Consider the following 17,274-nt stretch of genomic DNA (forward strand, 5'->3'; position numbering starts at 1 on the left):
TGCCACCGACACACAGTGGCAGCAGTGGGTACCATCTACAAGATGCACTGACGCCACCCCCCAAGCCTCCTTCAAAAAGCAGCTGTCAATTCTACTGCATGACACAGGTGCATGGAGCACCACCACCTGCAAGTTTGCCTCCAGGAATTGGAATTATATCACTGTTCCTTTACTGTCACTGAATCAAAATCCTGGAATTGCCTCCCGGACAGCACTGTGGTGATAGACTGCAGCAATTCAAGGCGGCAGCTCACCACCACCTTCTCAAGGACGATTCATAGAATCCTACAGTGCAGGAGGCCATTCGGTCCATCGAGTCTGCACCGACCACAATCCCACCCAGGCCCTATCCCCATAATCCTGTGCATTTATCCTAGCTAGGCTCCATGACACTAAGGGGCAATTTAGCACGGCCGATCCACCTAACCCACACATCTTTGGACTGTGGGAGGAAGTCGGAGCCTCCAGACGAAACCCACTAGGGATGGGCAATAAATGCTGGCTTAGCCAGCTCTCACATCCCATAAGCAAAATCAATCAAGAATCTGCCTAAGCCCCAAGGTCTGGAATTCCCGCCCCATATCTCTCCACCTTTCCTCTATTAAGATGTTCCTCACTCAAAATATAATGGGGATTATCGCCTGTCCTAATATCTCCTTGAGGCCTCGTCAATCTTTGATAATTTTCCCTTGGATCACCCAGGAACATCTTACTCCATTAAAGCCTTAATGATGTATATTGTTGCTGTTAAACAGCACCAAGGAGGGAGATTGGGTGAGACAGCAGTCAGCACACAGGTACCTCCCTGTGTAACATTGGGACAATCTCAACATATTTTTCTCTATTCAAAGTTGCTGCTGTGTAGTACCTCCCAAACCTACAACACCACCCCTCAGAATGACAAAACGAGCTGCTGCATGAAAGTTCTTCTCCAAGTTACACACCATCCTAATTTTGGCACATATCTTTGTTCCCTCACATTGTTGCTGGGTTAAAATCCTGGATCTCCCTCCCCAACAGCACCGAGAGAACATCTTCTTCACGTAGTCTCCAGCAGGTCAAGAAAAGGGGCCGGAACGAGCAGTAAATGCAGGCCTTTCGAGCCACATCTATATCCTGCGAACGAACATTTATAAAGAAAAGGTACCTGAGAGCTAGTTGAAGGAAAGGTGACACCATCTTCTTTAAGTGCTTTGATGGTAGCAGCAACAAGACTGAGCTGCGGATCCTTCTGAAACTCCTCCACCCACTCAACCATTAATGCCTTCAGCTTCTCACAAACCTTCGGATGAGCCTGGGTACAAATAGTAAGATTCAGCTCATCATACTGAGCAGTTAATATATCTTTTTTTTAAAAACTAGAGTAAACAGTATAATCAACTTTCGTTGATAATGAGCATGTATTGAGCTTGGTGTAGAGTAGGAGGTCACATGCTCAAACCCTGGTCTATAGCAGCTACCAGGAGTCGAGTTCAGATGTAGTGCCAAGTTTACACTCCGGGCCCATTCTCCAGTCCCCCCAGGTGGATGTGTAGACAGCAGGTAACAAAAAAAATCAGAATTGCCTGCAACACATCTTGCAGCTTGGACCCTTCTCATTATGATTGGCCATTTGGAAGGGTGTCCCAGGAAGAGTCAGATCCTTTACTGGAGAAAGCAAAGGGCAAATAAAAAATTTAAAACAACCCAAACAAAATACCTAGCCGTCACTGCAGCACTGAGATCAATGGCACATGTTGTAAATTTAGCCCCACACGGTGACCTCACCAGCAATAACTTCCTCCATAATTTCTACTTAGAATTATATAGAATGTATTGAAATGGGTAATGCAAATTAACTGCTGACTCCTATTTATACATTTTATGAGAACCTTATTAATCCTGAACTGAGTGGTTTGCTCGGCCATTTTCTGAGTCAACTGCATTGCTGTGGGTCTAAAGTCACTTGTAGGCCAGACCAGGTTAGGATGGCAGATTTCCTTTCCTCAGGGAATCAGGTGGCTTTTTATGGTCACCATTGGACTGTTAGTTCCAGATTTTTACTGAATTTGAATTTCACCATCTGCCGCGGTGGATTCGAACCTGGGTCCCCAGGGCAATACTCTGGATTACTAGTCCAGTGACAATACCACTATGCCACCACCTCCCCCTAGAAACTCCAGTGCTTGGTTAGTTATCACAGTGAGCATGGCTACGACAGAAAGGAGTCAAGGCCCGGGGCTCGGTTCATTATTACCAGTTCTTAAAGTTCATCGAAAGCATCAGATTACCGTAATTCGGACACTCCAGGAGTGCATGTGCATCTTTCTTTAGCAGTGAGCCACAAGTGACCAGAAAACTAGCAAAGGTCAAGTAAAATCTTAACTGCCACTGTTTGAGGGAGTTATTCTAACAAAAATTTAATTGTTAGGGCGAGGATCTTGGGCAGATGGTGCAGTGGCCCAGGAAATTTCATCCCGTTTAAAATCTAGTATCGCTAACTAATTCCCTTGAGTGACAGCTGTGCAACGCAGACACACCATTACTATGGCCTGAGTTTTCAGGAAGATCCAGGCCATTATAATCATCACACCTTCAGGTTCCTTGTGCTTAACTGAGCATGAGACCTTGATTCATCAAGCATGGAATGGAAAAAAACAGCAACACTCGCATTACAAACTTGACTGGGTCAATTGTTCAGAGATTACAGGAAAGTCAGATTTACTATACCTTATTATATACACTTAATAAATTTCCAACTTCATTCGTGAAGTCACGAGAACATATTTCTAGATGGAAAATCTTCCCACAGTTTGAGACACAGGCACCTAGTAACTGTAAAATATAGAGTGTTACTTTTACACAGCCTATCAAGAGATTAACAGCATTTTGAAAATAATTTTATTTACTTATTAGTGTCACAAGTAGGCTTACATTAACACTGGTTAGGTGCATTGACCAGAACAAGCGCCAAGTGTGGCGATTAGGGGAATTTCACAACTTCTTTGCAGTGTTAATGTAAGCCTTACTTGTGACTAATAAATAAACTTAACTTAACAATGAAGTTACTGTGAAAATCCCCTAGTCGCCACACTCCGGCGCCTGGTCGGGTACACCGAGAGAGAATTTAGCATTGGCAATCCAACTAACCAGCACATCTTTCAGACTGAGGAGGGAAATCAGAGCACCCGGAGAAAAACCCACGCAGACATGTGGAGAACATGCAGACTCTGCACAGACAGTGACCCAAGCCCAGAATCGAACCCGGTTCCTTGGTACTGTAAGGCAGCAATGCTCGCCACCGTACCATCTATGAGAGCTACGAGAGTTTAAAGCCATAGGAACAAGAATAGGCCCCTCAAGCCAGCTCTGCATTACGAGAGCATCAGAAACACAAACAAAAATCAATAATGGTCGAATAATTGGGCCTCTGAATAAGAAATGCAGCCACAACACGGCATGGAGTTAAACTGCTGTCATGTTGCATCAGAACCCCTCATGCTCGACTACTTCCTGACAGGAAATACTTGACGAGCCAGGAGGTGTGCCGGAAGACAACTCTCCAAATACCAATGATGGATTGCTCCTTCACAACCCGAGTGTTCACGCACTGGGAATCACAATTACTCGGTTGAAAGTGACCGATTTACATTTTTTTCAATTTTTTGCGAAAAAAAGCGTGGCGTTAATTTTTTTGGTGGGGAGGAGATATTTCTGATAGTGCTGGTGTCAAACCAGGAACAGCAGTTACCTCCAATTACAGAGGAGACGGAGCTGAGGGCGCTCATTAACTCAGGCATGTCTTCAACGACTGAACAAGCACTGCACCATTTACAAACTCAGCAATTCCCACCGGTGCTAAAAGTCCTCACATGCCAGATCCCGGAGGAAATCTTGTTGGTGTGTTCCTCCTCCAAAGCCAGACATGTGCAGAAGTTAATTATAATCCCCCACTATCAGCCTCATCTCAAAAAAAGAGGACAACCTCGGGTAATAGGCCAATTCTAGGTCACAAAACAAATCAAATTTCCCCACTCAGTCACGCACTTTGAGATGAATCAGGGGAAAATCGGGGCAGCACGGTGGCACAGTGGGTTAGCACTGCTGCCTCACAGCGTCAGAGACCCCGGGTTCGATTCCCGGCTTGGGTCACTGTCTACGTGGAGTCTGCACGTTCTCCCTGTGTCTGCGTGGGTTTCCTCCGGGTGCTCCGGTTTCCTCCCACAGTCCAAAGATGTGAGGGTTGGGTGGATTGGCCATGCTAAATTGTCCCTTAGTGTCAGGGGGATTAGTTAGGGCAAATGCATGGGGTTATGGGGATAGGGCCTGGGTGGGATTGTGGTCAGTGCAGACTCGATGGGCCAAATGGCCTCCTTCTGCACTGTCGGGATTCTATGAAAATGTTTTATCTTAAAAACTCTCCTTGAGGGAAGAGATGAATGGGCTGCTGCTGGACTGGTTGTACTTACCGTTAATGCCTTCATTGCCACGTGAGGATTCTTGTGATTTACTCTCTTCATAATGGCCTTCAGACAATCTTTTGGCCTGAAGTTGGAGTAACGGAAAAAAATTACTTGCATTAAAATAAAAATTCTGGAACACAAATGACGTATTAAATATAACAAAAGTTACAATCGACATTCCAGCTGTTTCATTTTGTTGCGGATACAGAACAGTCACAAGATACTTGGAGCTTCTGGGCTGCCAACAGGCAAATTCCAATCCAAGATTCTCAGGCCAAATGACAATTAAACTGAGCAACTTTTAAACTCTGCCTAAATTATAATAAACATTTTCTTAAGGATGCCAGTCTGACCCAAAAAGTGAATGACGACAGGCTCAACGACAGGAATTCAAAGCAATTTTTCATTGCTGTCTTTAATGGGCGCACAGCCGTAATCTAGTTGCATGCGAGTACACTTCAGTAGAATTGTGTTACATGTCTCCTGCCCTTATTAAACGGTGCATTCTCTGACTCACCATCAGCAATGGTACGTGACGGCTATAGATACTAACAGCAGGAAAAGATGAAAGGCGCGTAACTTCCAATGGAGGTCTTAGCTAAAACATGAGGTTAGCCTTTGCCATTTTCAGATGTCGTGTATTTCTAGAAGGTAGCTTATATTCCACATTGCCATCGAGTTTGATCCATTTCTAACGTTGCTGAATAAGTCATTTTTGGGTAAATTGGGTGAAAGGCAAGCAAGTGTTATAGCAATGGGACAGTTGCCAGCACTGACAGTACACTGCGAAATCACTGCAATGATTAACAGTAGCTATGTAGCCTTCACGTTGAGTGATTAAACTGTGACGCTCGAGATTCAGGCTCTCCACAATACCATGTAGAAGAAAATTTCACATTATTTAGATTAAACGGCATGTATTAAATGGCTGGTAATCCTCTAATGCCTTACCCAAGTGGGCATTACTTGCACGAGAGATTTACCAATGTAGGCAATTGCAGGGAGGCTCACTGGATAGTGATCAGGACGGCAAACAATGATCAATTCCCCTCCTCCTCAAAATCAGGGCATCAAAGCCAACTGCAGCGACTCTGTTGCATTGCTGGCTGCAAGTAGGCAGTTCAGTACAGGCCAGAGATCAAACCCAGCTTCACCCCTCATCTGTAAGGCACAATTACTCATTTGCTAAATCCCTCGGCCGTCGAGCCAACTGCTAAAGGAAACATCCTTCAAAAAAATTATTTAGAAGGGTGGGTGAGGACAGTGGAAGGGGAAAAGGAAATAAGGAAAAATATAATTTCTATCCATACCCATTTGTTGTAGTCCCAACACGATCACAGATGTCCATAATGAGAGTCCAGTCTTCATTGGTGTTGTGTTCATTCGTGGCTTTTTCTGCAAAAAAAGAGATACATTAGTAACAGCTCAGCATTTAATAGTTAAACATTTTTTTTGGTGGGATGGGGATAAAATATGGTGGAGAATGAAAAGCTTTTTGCATCAGGGTTTAGTCCAATATCCCTGGTCAGGCTCAACAACATGGGACAAATGGGGCAGGAGACTTTAATCTACTATTGTTCCAACAGTGTGTCTGCGTCGCCCAGATATTCTCCACGGCAGTGTAGGATATTTCTCACATAGACCATACCCACAGTCATTGGTTGAGTCAGTGAAGTCACTGTTAGAACAAGACTGTGCTGTTAGCTTTTAAGCCCTCCAAGAATACAACCCCTCTCCTGACGGTACTCATTCATGTGTTGCAGTTCCATGATATAGGGAGTGGGGCTTGCTGCATTTTTCTATCTGATTGGTGCCCCCTTGCTTCCTCCTTCTGGGAACCATTGATTTAAAACTTCTCGTGTCCTCGTTTGCAAATCTCAATATCCTATTCTTCCCTACATCTATTCTCAACATAATGGTTCCAGGGACAGAGCTCTAGTAAACTGGAGAAGCTGGGATTGCGCTCCAAGCAGAGAGGACTGACAGGATATTTGATAGTGCTGTTCAAAATTTACAAAGGGTTTAGATAAACTCGATATAAAAATAAACTGTTTCCAGTAATTGCAGGGCCTTTGACCAGGGAGCACAGATTGAGGGCGATTGGCCAAAGAACCAGCAGTGACTTGAGGAGTTTTTCGTGCAGTGAGTGGTTAGGATTTGGAATGGACTCCTGTACCTAATGGGCGGTGGGAACAGATTCAGTCGGTAGCCTCGGAAGGAAATTGGAATAACATTTGATGGAGGAAAGAGCAGCACTAACTGGATTGCTCTTTGACAGGTCCGATGCAGACTCGATGGGCCAAATGGCAGTCCCCTGTGCTGTATTACTCTAATAAATTCAATGTCCACACTCTTCAGCTCTAGCCTGCTGTGCTTTCACTCCAACTTTACATCAGGCTGCTACTGTGCTTTGCCCAAGTGGGCTTTCACACCATGAAGGCATAACGTCTGAACATAGGTCCTGCCTCATGTCCAGGACATTCAATAACAATCAGCAGCAAGAATCCCAAGCTCCACTCTGTCAGTCTGGGGGCAAGGTAACTCAGCATTGGCCAGAAGTCACAAAGTCATTTATTTGGGAGCAGGAAAGGTTTGAACTCGCTGGGTTGGCGACTGGGAAAGAACCGTGCATTAAAACACGTGTGCAACACCTTGTAGAAAGACAACAAGCTCCCATGACAACAATATTCCCAGCTGTCCAATTTGTAAACTGAGTTGCAAATGTGAGTCAACAACAAGAAACTGCCTGTGTGGGGCAAAACACAGGAGCAAAGCAAACAACAGCAAACTTTACATCAGGCATTGAACAGGAATTGGGAGAATGCATCAAGGAGGCTTCAGAATATGAGCAAGAAACGCAGCAAGGATGAGGTGAAATCTGGTACAGACTGAGAGTGGCTAGAGCTGAAGAGTGTGGACATTGAATTTATTAGAGTAATACAGCACAGGGGACTGCCATTTGGCCCATCGGGTCTGCACTGGACCTGTCAAAGAGCAATCCAGTTAGTGCTGCTCTTTCCTCCATCAAATGTTATTCCAATTTCCTTCCGAGGCTACCGACTGAATCTGTTCCCACCGCCCATTCGGTACAGGAGTCCATTCCAAATCCTAACCACTCACTGCACGAAAAACTCCTCAAGTCACTGCTGGTTCTTTGGCCAATCGCCCTCAATCTGTGCTCCCTGGTTAAAGGCCCTGTAATTACTGGAAACAGTTTATTTTTATATCGAGTTTATCTAAACCCTTTGTAAATTTTGAACAGCACTATCAAATATCCTGTCAGTCCTCTCTGCTTGGAGCGCAATCCCAGCTTCTCCAGTTTACTGGAGCTCTGTCCCTGGAACCATTATGTTGAGAATAGATGTAGGGAAGAATAGGATATTGAGATTTGCAAACGAGGACACAAGAAGTTTTAAATCAATGGTTCCCAGAAGGAGGAAGCAAAGGGTGCACCACTCAAACAGAAAAATGCAGCAAGCCCCACTCCCTATATCAACCCAAACAAGACATTGCTTCAATGAGGGCTAAATGGTTAAAACCTCTTTAGATTAATATTCAGGCTTCCATTTTCCACAAATGAAATGTGATGTAAAATCTTCACCTTGGTCTGCGTGCTACAGTGAAGCAGCAACGTAGAATATCTGAGCATTGATTCAAAAAGAGTCCCCACATAACCACAGAGTATTTTGATAAATCCAACCCCTGGTTTCATACAGGCTGTGTGCCAGAGTGGGAGAGACAGAAACCCTAGGGAAAAGAGCAGCAATTCTGCTAAAATATTTTTGTTCCACCTTCCCTGGTCCCCCCAGTGCAATACGCAGCTGGGATGATCAGCTGAGCTATTTCCCAGGCTGGGAGGTGTGACAAGTTAAAAGTTTATTTATTAGTCACAAGTAGGCTTCCATTAACACTGCAATGAAGTTACTATGAAAATCCCTTAGTCGTCACACTCTGGCACCTGCTCGGGTACACGGAGGGAAAATTTAGCATGGCCAACCCACCTAACCAGCACACCTTTAGACTGTGGGAGGAAACTGGAGCACCCGGAGGAAACCCACGCAGACGCGGGGAGAAAATGCAAACTCCACACAGGCAGTGACCCAAGCCGGGAATTGAACCTGGGTCCCTGGCGCTGTGAGGCTGCAGTGCTAACTAGTGTGCCACCGAGCTGCCCCATATAGGCAGGGTAGACAGAGCTCAGCCCCAGCCCAAAGACTAGCTTTCTGCCTTCACCTGGGGATCCTCACAAATTAATATGACTGAGGCAGAGGACTCCAGTTATACAGAACTACACATTCTGCTCCACTGCACTGCTTCATTCACTCATGCTCTAGTGGACAAAGCACATTAGCACGCACATTTCTAACGCTGCTATGAGCACTAGGATTGTCAAAAGATTAAATAAATACATCAATTAGGCTACATAAGAAATACTGAACACAAGATGATTTAAAAATGATCAGAACAGGATCAAAGAGAGAGCCCAAAGTGAAACTGAGAGCGAGAGAAAACAACCAAAAAGTGTGGTTACTGTCATAATATAGGAAACAGGGCACCCAAACCCTACAAACAAAGAAAAAAATCTGGAATAACTCGGCCTTGTATCTCCCCCCAAAGAGAGAAAAACATCACCGATTTCTATTAATTTTCCACAGCCAGTTAAAACAGATGTGTTAGGTCTGGGTGAGGGTAGGGAGCAAGCCTAGGTAAACAGACTCGAGCTACGGATCAGTCAGAAAGTGATGAAATAACCAGACAGACCAGAGGGGCTGAATGGCCTACTCCTGTTCCTACTGGACAACAGGAGGATTTCTGAGAATCACTGTCTTTGCTGTTGAAAGCTGCAGGATCTGCTTATGGCAATTGTCCTCCCAACACCAAGCCCAAAGGCCACCACATTCAATGTAAACCATTTCCCCCCCTCAGGACAGGTCAATGCCCAAAACAAGGGGAAAAAGATTGAAAAAAAAAAAAACTCCACAGCCAATTTTGAAAAAACTTTTGGAACTTCCCCCAAGTCATGATGACAAATTCCAAAAAATTGTATATTCTATGACTCACCAGAATTAGCAACTTGCCTCCTATAACCGGAAATGTTTTTGCCTCAGGAACCTGCGAAACTTACTTTAAAAAGATTGCCATGGCCCCATATCAGACGTCAGTTCCTGACGGGGGCGCGCGCAATTTTTGAGGTGAGTACCTGAACAGAGGGATCTCTGGGTTCAAGTGTATAATTCTCTGAAGGTTGAAACAGTTAACAAGGCTTATTGGATTTATAAAGAGGCATAAAAGCAAGGAAGTGATCCTACACGTCTACAAATCATTCATCAGATCACATCTGGAGTATTGTGTTCAGTTCTGGACACCTTATTAAGGGAGGATGTTAAAGCCCTAGAGAGAGTGCAAAGAATACTAGAATACCAGGAATGAGGAATTTTAGATACAAGAAAAGATTAGAGAATTTGGGCTGGTTTTCCTTGGAGCAGAGAAGATTAAGAGGTGACCTTATTGAGGTGTTCAAAATCGTGAACAATTTTGACAGAGTAAAGGAGGATATTCTGTTTCCACTAGTAGGTATGAGTGATGAGGGGTCACAATTTCAAGATGGTCAGCGAGAGAGCTAGGAGTGAGGTGAGGAGAAATATCTTTACTCAGAGCTGTTGGGACTTAGAATGTGCTGCCTGGGGGAGTGGTGTAGGCAGATCCCATAGTTGATTTGAAGAGAGAGTTGGATACGTATTTGAAAGTGCTGAATTTAGAGGGCTATGGAGAGAAGGGCTGAAGAATGGGACTAGCTGGGTAGCTCTTTCGGGAGCTGGTGCAGACATGATGGGCTGAATGGCCTCCTTCTGTGCTGTATAATTCGATTAACACAGGAGGCCATTCTGCCGACTGATTGTGTCCACTCATTTTGGGCTCTTTACCAACAACCTTGCAATTTTGCCTCCAAGTATTTATCCAGTTCCTCTTTGAAGGTCACCACCATTTCAGAGAGTGCATTCCAAATCCTTATCGTTCATCGTGTAAAGAAACATTTTTCCTCTACCAGGCACCATAATTCTGTCATCTGGTCTTTGATTCGACAGCCATTAGAAACAGCCTCTCTTTATTTACCGTATCTGAACCCTCCACAATTTTGAACGCCTGTACATTATAGCAAATAGCTGTCCAAGATGTAAAGACTTTGGAGAAAGTCAGAAAATGTAGGCCATGATTCAGTTTGTCTGAAATTCCAACCCACATTCCCGAGGGATCTCCATACATCACTGGATGCAGTTTGTCAGACAACACGTCCTTGAAAGCTATTTAATCCCCCTCTTAGCTTGCTGGAGATAATGACCCATTGAGTAGCAATTTACTGCTCTGTCTCCAAAATGTCACACTGCATGTTTCATTCTTATCATTCTTTTACAGGGCTGACATGTATTTAGCATTGCTCACTGAATGGAACTTCCGCCTGCACTAACTGGTAACATTGTCTGAGCTCAAACCTCTTCTTTCATTTTACCCAGCAGAGAATGAAGCCTTTCCACCAACTTTGCTGGATTTATGCTCCACATGAATTTCATCCAACTGCCCCCCCGCCCTTCCTCTTCATCTAACCCCATCAGGACAACTGTCCATTCCTTTCTTCCGCTTGTGTCTATCTAGTTTCCCCTTCAATGCATCTACGCTATTTGCCTCAACCATTCTCCAGTGTAGCGAGTTCCAGATTCACACCATTCTAGATAAAGAAGTTTCTCCAGCATTCTCTGTTGGATTGAAAGGTGAATTTCGACTCAATTCGTGCGGCAGCACCCGCCATCCTGCCTCGCGTGTGGCGGCAGCACCCGCCATCCTGCCTCCGCAGCGGCAGCACCCGCCATCCTGCCTCCGTGGCCATCTCCATGTGCCACCGATGGAGAACTCGCAGGAATCACAAGGAATTTACTACTTTTCAAATCTGGGGAAAACTTGGGCCAATTTTGGAACCCATTAGTGCAGCAAAGTCAGCAAAGACCTTCCTGGCTCAGAGACTGATTACTGACCCAACAGAAGTATCACTCGGAATAATTCCCTAGGTTACAACAGAGTCTTAAAAACAAAGACTTTAAAGAAATCCTTTCATTTATTAGCCGAGGCTTAGAATAGAAGAGCAAAGGAGGTTGTGCTGGAACCATATAAATCATTAGTTAGGCCACAACTGGAGCAAAACTGCAGTTCTGGTCCCCTCATTACAGAAAGGATGGAATTGCTTTAGAGAGGGTCGAGAAGAGATTTACCAGGATATGGCAGCTATGAGGAAAGATTGGAAAGGCTGGGACTGTTCTCCTTATGTGGAAATGCCGGCGTTGGACTGGGGTAAACACAGTAAGGAGTCTAACACCACCAGGTTAACTCCCACTCACCTGACGAAGGAGCAGCGCTCCGAAAGCTAGTGACGTTTGCTACCAAATAAACCTGTTGGACTTTAACCTGGTGTTGTTAGACTCCTTACTGTTCTCCTTGGAGCAGGAAAGGCTGCAGGGTGATCTGATGGAGATGTAGAAAATTGAGGGGGGGCTGGGCAGAGTGAATGGGAGGGGACTGATTTACTTTAGCAGAGAGGTCAGTGATTGGGGGGGGAATAGATTTAAAGTGATTGGTAGAAAGATTAGAGATGAGGAAAAATCCTTTCACCCAGAGTGTGGTAGGGGTCTGAAACTCACAGCCTGAGAGGGGTAGTAGAGGCAAAAACCCTTAACTCATTTTTTAAAAAAGTGTCTGGAGAGGTTTCCGATGTGCTGTAACCTGCAGGGCCACAGACCGAAAGCTGGAAAGTGGGATTAGGCTGGGTGACTTGTTTTTTTTGGTTGTCACAGACACAATGGGCCGAATGGCCTCTTTCTGTACAGTAAATTTTCTATGATATATTTATTAGTCACAAGTAAGGCTTACATTAACACTGCAATAGAGTTATGTGAAATTCCCCTAGTCGCCACATTCCGGTGCCTGTTCGGGTCAGTGCACCTAACCAGCAAGTCTTTCAGACTGTGGGAGCACTTGGAGGAAACCCACGGAGACATTGAGAGAACGTGCAAACTCCACACAGACAGTGACCCCAAGCCAGGATTCGAACAGCAGTGCTAACCACTGTGCTGCCCCTACTTCTAAAGCACTCTGAAATGTACTATACAAGTCTTTCTTTAATAAGGAAATACCATTTGCAACACAAATCTGGCATTGATACCAATAGTTTAGTCAGTGGTAGATTGATGTTGTGAGCAGGTGACGACTAATTCCAAGGTCTATCTTTGCAACAATTGTCACAGAGTAGCGCCACAATCTGACATTTTGCAATAACTGGCTCTGCAGTAATGAGACCTGCATGATAGCTGAAGTAATAAATATACAAAAGTTCAAACTATTGATGTGAGATACCTGTCATACCGTGACGAGACAGCAACCCAACAAATCTCACTAAATACAGCAGCAAAACTCCGGTGATTAAGTTTCATCACACGAAGAACCAAAAAGAGAAATTAGATTGTGGGTTGAGCTGGGGGAAAACGACTCAGAATTCCTATGCTTAACATCTCTGTGGAAGAGTGCCAAAGATTCACGAACCTCAGGAAATAAATTCTTTGCATCTTCATCTTAAATGGGAGACACCTTTTTTTTAAAAACGGTGTCCCCTAGATCTCACTTCCCCAACAAAGGAAAACATCCTTTCAGCATCCATCCTGTCCAGTCCCCTCTGGATTTTTACGTTTCTATAAGATCACCTCTCAATCTTCTAAAGTCCAATAGATACAGACAGGTCCAGCCTGTCCAACCTTTCTACATATATAACCCCCGACCCCCGCAATATCCCAGGTATCAGTCGATTAAACCTTCTCCTGAACTGTTCCTAACACATTTATATTCTTCCTTAAACAAGGAACCCAAAACTGTTTCTGGCACTTTAGATGTGGTCTCACCAACACTCTGTACAACCGTAGCAAAACATCCCTGCCTTTATTGCAAGGGAAATGAAATATAAATGACGACGGATCCAAAAATCCAAAAGATATGCAGGTGAGGGGAACTGGCCATGCTAAATTGCCCCTTAAAGTGTCCCAAGATGTGTAAGTTAATGGATTAGCCATGGGAAATGCATGGGGTTACACAGATTGAGTGGACGAGAGGACCTGGGTAAGTTACTCTGTCAGAGGGTCAGTGCAGACCTGATGGGGCAAATGGGTTCTTCTGCACTCTAGACATGCTATAATTCTATAAACAGGGCTTCTTTCTCTGCTGTAAAACTCTCTTGCACTCTAATTGCTTTGTCTCTCTCTCTCTCCTTATCATCCTTCACTGTTTATATTCTGTCCAATCCTCTGACCTGCCACTCACCTTGTAAATGTGAGGTCATCCATTTTGGTAGAACAGCAGCAAAATGGACTATTATGTAATGGTAAAAAATTGCAGCATGCTGCTGTGCAGAGGGACCTGGGTGCCCTTGTACATGAATTACAAAAAGCTGTTTTGCAGGTGCAGCAGGTAATTAAGAAGGCAAATGGAATTTTGACCTTCATTGCTAGAAGGGCGGTGTTTAAAAACAGCGAGATTATGTTGCAGCTGTATAAGGTGCTGGTGAGGCCACGCCTGGAGTACTGTGTACAGTTTTGGCCTCCTTACTTGAGAAAGGATATGCTGGCACTGGAGGAGGTGCAGAGGAGATTCACTAGGAGTTGAGAGAGTTGACTTATGAGGAGGGACTGAGTAGACTGGGGCTATACTCATTGGAATTCAGAAGAATGTGGGGAAATCTTATAGAAACATACAAGATTATGAAGGAAAGATATAAGATAGAAGCAGGGAGGTTGCTTCCACTGGCAGGTGAAACTAGAACTAGAGGGCATGGCCTCAAAATAAGGAGGAGCAGATTTAGGACGGAGTTGAGGAGGAACTTCTTCATCTAAAGGGTTGTGAATCTGTGGAATTACCTGCCCAGTGAAGCAGTTGAGGCTACTTCATTGAATGTTTTTAAGGCAGAGATAGATAAATTTTTGAACAGTAAAGGAATTAAGGGTTATGGCGAGCGGGCGGGTAAGTGGAGCTGAGTCCACAAAAAGATCAGCCATGATTTTATTGAATGGCGAAGCAGGCTCGAGGGGCCACATGGACGACTCCTGCTCCTAATTCTTATGTTCTCTGTGAAATTATATGCTCTTTCTTTCAATTTAATGCTATCTTTGAATTCTTTGGTTAATTGTGGATGCCGTGTCCTTCCCTTAAGAGTCTTTCTTTCTTCCTGAAATGTATCTTTTCTGAGTATTCTGAAATATCCACTATCTCTACTGAACTATCCTTTAACTTAATTTCCTAGTTCTGTGGCCAGCTCAGTCTTCATGACCTCATAATTTCCTTTATTTATGTTTAAGTTTAAAACACTAGCCTTAGATCCGCTCCTCTCTCCCTCAAACTAAATTTGAAAGTCAATCATATCATGGTCACTGCTACCTAGGGATGCCTTCACTATAAAGTAATTAATTAATCCTGTCTCATTGCACATTACCAGATCTGGTGTAGTTTCCTCTCCAGCTGGTGCTACAACTTGCTGCTCTAAGAAAGTGTTCCAAAAACACATACGCTCTCAACATCCAGGATCTGAGTCATCTAATCTAGATGTAAAGTTAAAGTTAATTTATTTGTTAGTCACAAGTAGGCTTACATTAACACTGCAATGAAGTTACTGTGAAACTCCCCTAATCGCCACACTCTGGCGCCTGTTCGGGTACACTGAAGGAGAATTTAGCACAGCCAATGCACTTAGCCAGCACGCCTTTCGGACTGTGGGAGGAAACCGGAGCACCTGGAGGAAACCCACACAGACATGGGGAGAACATGCAGATTCCGTACAGACAGTGACCCAAGCCAGGAATTGAACCTGGGTCCCTGGCGCTGTGAGGCAGCAGTGTTAATCACTGTGCCACCCGTAAACGAAATGCCCTTCAGCAAATCAATCATCTGCATTGACAAATTAAAGCAAGGTTCGGCCGAGCTCGGACTGCTGGATTTAGAGTCCAGAGTGCTCCCATTATACAACGGAACCCGGCACAGTAAAATCACCTATGATTATTGCCATACTCTTAAAAGCTCCCATATTTCTTCCAGTATACCCCATCTATATTGTGGTTACTGTTAGGAGACCTATAAACCATTCCCACAAGTGACTTCTTGCCTTTAATATTCCTAATCCCTACCCAAATTGATTTTACATCGTGATCTCTAGAACCAAAAGGTCATCTCTCTCTCTATTGTACCAATGTCATCCTTAAATCATGATGTGGAGATGCCGGCGTTGGACTGGGGTAAACACAGTAAGGAGTCTAACAACACCAGGTTAAAGTCCAACAGGTTTATTTGGTAGCAAAAGCCACAAGCTTTCGGAAAGTTGGACTTTAACCTGGGGAAAGTTGGACTTTAACCTGGTGTTGTTAAACTTCTTACTATCCTTAAATCAAACAGAGCTAGCGTTCCACATTTTCTTCACTTTCTGTCCTTCTCAAATGCCATGTACCATTGCATATTCGGCTCCTGCTCTTTGCCATCCTGCAGCCATGTCCTTGTAATGGCTATGATGTGGAGATGCCAGCATTGGACTGGGGTAAGCACAGTAAGAAGTCTCATAACACCAGGTTAAAGTCCAACAGGTTTATTTGGTAGCACAAGCCACAAGATTTCGGAGCGCTGCTCTTTCATCAGGTGACTATCAGGTCATACACGTTTGTTTCTTTTTGCCTGCCCATTTTGCCAATCTGCCTTTGTCCTATCCTGCCCAGTGTTTACTACATTCGAGTGTTTTGTGCAATCTGCAGTTTTTGAAATTATGCCCTGTATATTTAACATCCGGTCATAAACACATCTGGAAAGGAACAATGGTTCCACTGTCAGCCCCTGGGAGTTATTATTCTATACTTACCTCCAACCCAAAGAACAACTGCTCACCAGCACTCTCCACTTTGCGTTTCGTGGTTAATCACCGGTCTTAACCGATAGCTTTGTACTAACAGCCCAGTCTGAATCAGCACTACCTACTTCAAACTGTGAACTGAAGAGCATAACAGGCCTATTAGGGAGTGTCTTCCAAACTCCCCAGTTGGGAACCTGCAGATATCAACAACACAAACATAATGTAAATTCTGCATTTGTAATCCATTGCTTCTGAAGCTGGGTGCAAGTGAACTCTTGGTACGGAACCCACCGCCCCACCCCCACCCCAATCCAGCCCCACAAAACATCAATGCTCCAAGCGATCCTGCACCCTAAATTCTGAGAGACAGTTCCCCTTGGCACAATGGCAATAAAGCACGTTGGCTGTGGGAAACACTCATTAGAATGTAACCAGAGAAAGAGTCACTTGTAAGTCAACAAGTCTGGTCAAAATATGAACTAAAGAATTTGGCACAGAGTTCACAAGTAAAATATCCTCCACAGGTGACCTGGTGCAACCCCTGACTGTGAAGCATGCAGTTTATAAACCTGCCCCATGCGGGAACTAAGTTATCCTTGGATCCTGGCACTTATCAAAACATGCAAAACCGGGGGGGGCACAGTAGTTTGCTGCCTCAGTGTCAGGGACCCGGGTTCAATTTCGGCCTCGGGTGACTTGTGTGTGGAGTTTGCAGGTTCTCCCAGTGTGCGTGGGTTTCCTCTGGGTGCTCCGGTTTCCTCCCACATCGGCCATGTTAAATTGACCCTAGTGTCGGGGGATTAGCAGGGTAAGTGTGTGGCGCTACGGGAATAGGGCCTGGGTGGGATTTTGGCCGGTGCAGACGCGATGGGCCGAATGGCCTCCTTCTGTACTGTAGGGATTCTATGTACATTA

The 17,274-nt window shown here is 44.5% G+C and overlaps 1 protein-coding gene across 3 annotated transcripts in view; it reads right to left on the reverse strand.

Annotated features, from left to right (window-relative positions):
• Window positions 1-17,274, reverse strand: part of stam2 (signal transducing adaptor molecule (SH3 domain and ITAM motif) 2) — a 50,333-nt gene that overhangs the window by 26,094 nt on the left and 6,965 nt on the right. For 2 of the 3 annotated variants that reach the window (XM_078227881.1, XM_078227879.1), the window contains exons 2-5: window positions 5,753-5,837; window positions 4,449-4,524; window positions 2,710-2,814; window positions 1,148-1,294 (exon numbers count right to left, since the gene is read on the reverse strand). In XM_078227881.1, the coding sequence (XP_078084007.1) occupies window positions 1,148-1,294; window positions 2,710-2,814; window positions 4,449-4,524; window positions 5,753-5,837 (413 nt within the window). Of the gene's footprint in view, window positions 1-1,147; window positions 1,295-2,709; window positions 2,815-4,448; window positions 4,525-5,752; window positions 5,838-15,966; window positions 16,103-17,274 lie in introns of those variants that run through there. The other variant, XM_078227880.1, reaches the window with a different exon arrangement.

This window comes from Mustelus asterias, chromosome 14 (genome assembly GCF_964213995.1).
Source record: "Mustelus asterias chromosome 14, sMusAst1.hap1.1, whole genome shotgun sequence".
NCBI lineage: Eukaryota > Metazoa > Chordata > Chondrichthyes > Carcharhiniformes > Triakidae > Mustelus > Mustelus asterias.